The following is a 6,000-nucleotide window of genomic DNA, read 5'->3' as shown; positions in this document are numbered from 1 at the left end:
TCACTGGCCTTCAGCGGCCCCGGCTCACGGTGCTCTCTTAGCTCTGGCCCTGGGCCTCAGGTCGGAGCGGGTCCTCCCGGGTCTGGTCCAGGAGCCGGGCACGGCACACCTTGCCCTGTGGCAGTGATGATGTCTTAGCCCGGGCGGCCTCTCAGCCTCCCTTAGCCGCTCGGGGCCGGGCGGTGCCAGCCCGAATGTGTGGGCACAAGGGGTGGGGGCCGGGGCACCCAGCCCGGGGGTCGAGGCAGGCGCCTCCGAAGCGCGGCCCGGGCGCCTCGGGACTTGGGGTCCTGGACTTCACGGCTGGGGGGGCGGCGTGTCCTCCCGGTCCCAGAGGCCAGGCAGCGCCCACGCGAGGGGCTGGGGGGGGTGGGCCGCGCGGGCGGCCGGGGGTCCCGGACGCTTCGGACGGGACGTCAGACACTGGACGCAGGGCCCGCCCCGCCCGCCTCAGTTTCCTCCTCGGTCAAAGAGGGCCGGTGAAGGCCAAGGGCCCAGGCCGGCCCAGGGGAGGGAGGGGTCCGCGGGGGCGGAGGAGGGGCGGCCCCGCCCCGCCCCGGCCACAGCCCCGCCCCCGGCCCCGCCCCCGCCCGGCCGCCACGTGCCCGCGGACGCAGCCGCCGCCGGCTCCGGGAGGGGGGCGGGGCGGACGCGCGGCCCCAGAGGCGGCCGGCGGGCAGCATGGCAGCGGCGGCCGCGGCCTGGCGGGGCGGCCGGGCCCTGGCGGCGGCGCGGCGGAGGGCCGGGCCCCGCTGCCGCCCCCCGCGGCGCGCGCTGCCCGGCCCGGGGCCTCTGCGCCGCGGCCGGGGCCGCCCCCGACATGAAGCGCCGCCTGTGGGAGCGCTACCGGGAGGCCAAGCGGGGCGCGGGCGGTGAGTGCGGCCGGGGCCGGGGCCGGGGGAGCGGGGCCGGGGCCGGGGAGCGGGCGCGGGCGGTGAGTGCGGCCGGGGCCGGGGAGCGGGAGCGGGGCCGGGGAGCGGGGCCGGGGCCGGGGGCCGGGGAGCGGGGCCGGGCCGGGCCGGGGCCGGGGGCCGGGGAGCGGGGCCGGGCCGGGCCGGGGCCGGGGAGGGGGAGCGGGCGCGGGCGGTGAGTGCGGGCCGGGGCCGGGGGCCGGGGCCGGGGGCCGGGGAGCGGGAGCGGGGCCGGGGAGCGGGGCCGGGGCCGGGGAGCGGGAGCGGGGCCGGGGATGTCCGCGTCTAGGCGAGGCACCCCATTCCTCCTGCTCTCCCCCTACTTCTTCTCCTCTTTCCTTCTCCTTCTCCTCCCTTTTCCTCCTCTCGTCTCCTCTTCTTTCCTCCTCTTCCTCTTCCCTCTTCTCCTTTCTCCTCCCTTTTCCTTCCTTTCCTCCTCTCTTTTTCCTCTTTTTCTTTCCTCCTCCTCCTTCTCTCTTCCTCCTCTCTCCCTCCTAATTCTCCTTTTCCTCTTCTTCCCCTCCTCCTCCATCCTTCCTTTTCTCCTCTCGTCTCCTCTTCTTTCCTCCTTCCTCCTCTTCTCCTTTCTTCTCCCTTTTCCTTCCTTTCCTCCTCTCTTTCTCCTCTTCTTCTTTCCTCCTCCTCCTTCTCTCTTCCTCCTCTCTCCCTCCTAATTCTCCTTTTCCTCTTCTTCCCCTCCTCCTCCATCCTTCCTTTCCTCCTCTCGTCTCCCTTCTTTCCTCCTTCCTCCTCCTCTTCTCCTTTCTTCTCCCTTTTCCTTCCTTTCCTCCTCTCTTTCTCCTCTTCTTCTTTCCTCCTCCCTCTCTCCCTCTTCTTTCTTCTCCTTCTTTCCTCCTCCCCTTCCTCCCCCCAGTCCCCTCAACCCCTCTGAGATGTAAACAGGCCCCACAAGCCCCTCATCTTCTGAGGTCCGAGAGAGTCTGGGGGGGGTCTGGCCAGGGCTTCCATGGCCCACGTGCCTGCTGTCCCCATAGCTGGCCGATCCAGCGGTGATGTGTTGGCCGTGTGTGTGGCTTGCATGTTGACTCTACAGGTGAGGTGCTGATGGTATGTGCTGGTCCCAGGTCGATGATATGTGTTGGGGACGTGTTGACGGATGCCTTGATTACCATGCTGACTGTATTGGTTACCCGTTGACTTCCCTGAAGAGGGATTTTTCTGGCTGTTGCTGACGTTGACCAGTGCATTGATTGCCTGTTGACTTATATTGGGTCCATGTTGACTATTGGTTGCCAGTTGACTTCCATGAAGAGGGATTTTTCTGGGTGTAAGAAACTCCAAGTCAGCAGGGCCATGTTGCTGAGCAGTCAGCAGCATTCCTTGCTGTACCTGGTGTCCCGAGTGGGCCATGAACCCTCTTTGGGGTCTTTCCTGTTCCCTTTTTATGATTGCTAGAAAATATCACTTCCAAGCGGTGACAAATCCAGTGTCCCCAGAGAAAGAAGGGATTCTAAATTTCCCAAAGCCGCAAGTCAGAAATGCTTTTCAGTTTTGGGGGCCTGGTCTCTGGAATCAAGAGCCTTCCCATTAGCCCACCATGTGACCTTGCACTCCCTCTCTTTGAGCCTTTGGTTGCCTCATTTGGAAGATGAAAACAAAACATATGATCTGGCAACATCAAAATTGAGGACAGTGGAGAGAACAAGAATCCTAAGGGACCAGAGTTTCATCCGATTGAAATTACACCCAAAGTCACTTAGGTCAGGATTAGAATCCAGGTCTTCTGACACTATATGGGGGCCTTATCCATGATTTCTTTTGGGCAGAACAGACTGTGTATACCTTGTTACAGATGAGGCTGTTGAGATGGGGCCAAGGTAGGACTGGAACCCATTTTTGCTCTCTTTTAGAGTCTATTTCCCTTTACATTCTTGGTGGGGGGGATAAATTAGGGGATAGGAAAGGAGTGTTGGAAGCAATAAATTTTGCTGCTTGCTCCCTGTGACATCCTGGCAAGCATTTCATTTCTCTGTACCTCAGTTTTCATCTCTATAAAATGAAGCAGCTGGACTAGATTGGAATTTTTAATCTGGAATTTGTGAACTTGCTTTTTTATTTGACCATATTTATTGGTAAGTAGACTCGGTTTCCTTCGTAGGCCCTTTTGGCTTTATTTTATGCACTTAAAAGCTTGATTCTGAGAAGAGTCCAAAGATTCCTCAGAGAAGACGGACCCCCCCCCCCCAGCCCAAACCTTAGTTCTATCTCTGCTTGCCAGGAGAGCTGTGACCTTGGCAGAATCATTTCAGTTCCTTTTTTCTTTTTCAGTTCCTTTCAGCTTTAATACTGTAATTTAAGTCAAGAACACCTCATCCCAGCTCTTACCTTAAAATGTTATGCTAAGGGTGAGGATGATTAGGACTGGCATTTGCTTGGCATTTGAGATTTACAGAAGGCTTTTGGCAAACATTGGGCTCCAGTCAATCCTGCTTGAACTTGACTTTAGCAGTTGGGTTTTGCCCCTAAATGGGGCTTGTCCTGCTCTTAGATTGCATCTCCCCAGATGGAAACTTTAGAAGCTCCCCCCCTTCCCTTCTCTGTCTCCCTCCTCTTCTCGCTTCCCCCCCCTTTCCCTCTCCTTTTCCAGGCTCTCCCTATCTTTCCACTTTCTTTCCCATCCCCTCCCCTTCCTTCCTCTCTCTCCCCTCTTTTCTCTCTCTGACAGACCCCTTCACTGAACCATAATGCACTTGAGAACCAGGAAAAACCAATCACACTGCTCAGGGTTCCCAGCGGCTGCTGCCAGTCTGTCTGTGACATTGGACACATTCACTTGCTTTCCTGGAGACCCCTTCTTAGAAGCTGTACTAGCTTTACCTCTGATTTCTATTCCTATCTTGTAATATAAAGTCACTACATAGATAGCTCTATATATCTTTGTATCTTTGTATACATTATAGCCTGAATCTTGATAATTTGTTTTAAGTTTAACATAGATTAGAAACAGATGATTAGAAGTGTGTAGGCTTATTTTTTGTGGGGGGAGCATTGGGCAGGCCAAATTGATCCCAGGGAGAAGTGGAAGTTGATAAAATTAAGGAATCTTAGGCAGTGTGGGAGCAAATGACTATCACCTTGCTATTTTCATGGGTCTGAAGATATCATTGCCCTGCAGTACAGTGATGGATAGAAAGGGGGGGTCCATTATCCTAACTGGACCTCACAGATAGAGAAGATAGAGGCCTCCTTGGAGGCCACACAGTGAGTCAGCATCAGAGACAGGGCAGACCTGAGGCCATTGACCTTTTGTGTTGACCTTTGGGGGTTGGATCCTGCTTCAAGAATCTCTGCTTGGTAATATGCCAGCTTCTTGAGGACCTGAATTGTTTTTGCTACTATAGAAGATGTTATAAATGGCTCGTAATTATAAATACTTAGTCCAGAGTGATTGAAGTAGCTTTTATTAATAAACTTCTCTGCAGAGGAGGGCCATCTCTCCTGGCGAGAAAGGCAATGAAATGCAACAATGTCCAGTCTTAAGTGCAGTTTGAAAGGTTTGTTCCTCCCCTTCTTGCCAGTCATTGGTCAGGGTTCCAATCTTAATCCATACATTCATGCCATTCCCTTCTCTGATAATGTTTTCCCCGCCCTGGTCATTATTCTAATGAACACAGGGGAGTATATAGTAATATGTCACTTATAAAGGACAAGGACCCTAGGTCAACTTGGGACCAAGTGGATAGGTCTGATCCGATCTCAGGTCTGATCAAGTTGGGGTCAGTTCTTTTGTTTTACACTCACATACCTGCACACAGGTACCCACAGCCACAGGCAGACCTCAGACTTTGTAATGTGTTGGAAGCCAGACACCCTACATTCCTCACAAAATCTAGCATAAATAGAAGCTTTAAAAATGCCTCTTGAGTGAATAGTTGAGGTCTTGAATTTATCTTCTGTAGCTCTTTTCACACAGCTGTTGTGATTGTCTACCCCTACAGACTGAGGATTCTGGCGGGGCAGGGCTTTCTTTTACCTTTCTTTTCTACCCCCAACATTTAGTACAGCCCTTGATACAAATAGGGGCTTAATTTAATTCTACTCACCAAATACAAATAAATTCAGTTCAATAAACAGTGTATCAAGAAGTGACCATTTTTTCAAGTCTTGTGGTAGGTGCTGGGGAAACAGGGAAAAAGAGGAAACAGACTATACAGTCAAAAAGACTCATCTTTCTGAGTTCAAATCCTGCCTCAGATGCTTACTAGCAGTATGACCCTGGGCAAGTCATTTAATCTTGTTTGCCTCAGTTACCTCATCTGTAAAATGAGCTTGAAAAAGAAATGACAGAAAAAGATACTCCAGTGTCTTTGCCAAGGAAAGCCTAGATGGGTTCATGGAAAATTGAACATTTCTAAAATGACAAAATCTACCAAGTAGTTTCAAGAGAGAGAAGGTGCTCTGGGGGGAGAGGGTAAAATCAGGAAAGGCCTCCTGGAGAAGGTGGAATGTGATTTGTGCTTTGGAAGAAGCTTGAGATTTTCTGAGGCAGAGGTGGGGGAAAGGAGTGCCTTAGGGCCATAGACACCCATGTGCAAATTAGTGAACAGTACAAAGAATTCTTTGCCACCCCATGACTATTTGACTTTTAATTCTCTATCCCCTCTTAATATGTGCCTCAACCCTGTAAGCAAAGATAAACCTCAGTTTAACCTCTTTTTTCCCCCCCTTCGGATTTTGGAAATCTGTTGCTTCCTTGATGGTGTAAGAAATTAGACCTCATGAAGGGAATCTTTGTGTCCTTAAGGAAGGGTTTAGTTTATAACCAACCTCTAAGTCAACCATGTAGATAATGCAGCTCCCCTTTTCTCCTACCATAGTGAATTAATTCAAGGACAAATGATGCACAGACACAGCTGGCTGTAGGGTCAAGAATCCTGTTTTTAGAAATCAGAAGACCTTGGTTGAAATCCTGGCCCTGCCATGATTATTTATTAACTGAAGTTGCTGCTGGGATTTTTGGGGGTCACCAGTTAAAGACAATTTGGGGGGGGGTCACTAAAAGTTGAAAGAATTAGATGTTAAAACTGCTCAGAATTTTATTATGAAATAGAGCAAAGTAAACAGGTTA

At 52.5% G+C, this 6,000-nt stretch overlaps 1 protein-coding gene across 1 annotated transcript in view; it reads left to right on the top strand.

Moving 5' to 3' along the window:
* The first annotated feature begins 776 nt into the window (after nucleotides 1–776).
* NT5DC3 (5'-nucleotidase domain containing 3) overlaps nucleotides 777–6,000 on the top strand; it is a 75,027-nt gene continuing 69,803 nt past the window's right edge. The window contains exon 1 of the mRNA XM_074226722.1: nucleotides 777–872. Coding sequence (XP_074082823.1) covers nucleotides 821–872 — 52 coding nt within the window. The 5' untranslated portion in view covers nucleotides 777–820. The remainder of the gene's footprint in view (nucleotides 873–6,000) is intronic.

This window comes from Macrotis lagotis, chromosome 2 (assembly GCF_037893015.1).
Source record: "Macrotis lagotis isolate mMagLag1 chromosome 2, bilby.v1.9.chrom.fasta, whole genome shotgun sequence".
Taxonomy (NCBI): Eukaryota; Metazoa; Chordata; class Mammalia; order Peramelemorphia; family Peramelidae; genus Macrotis; species Macrotis lagotis.
This window is presented reverse-complemented; position numbering and strand designations above follow the sequence as displayed.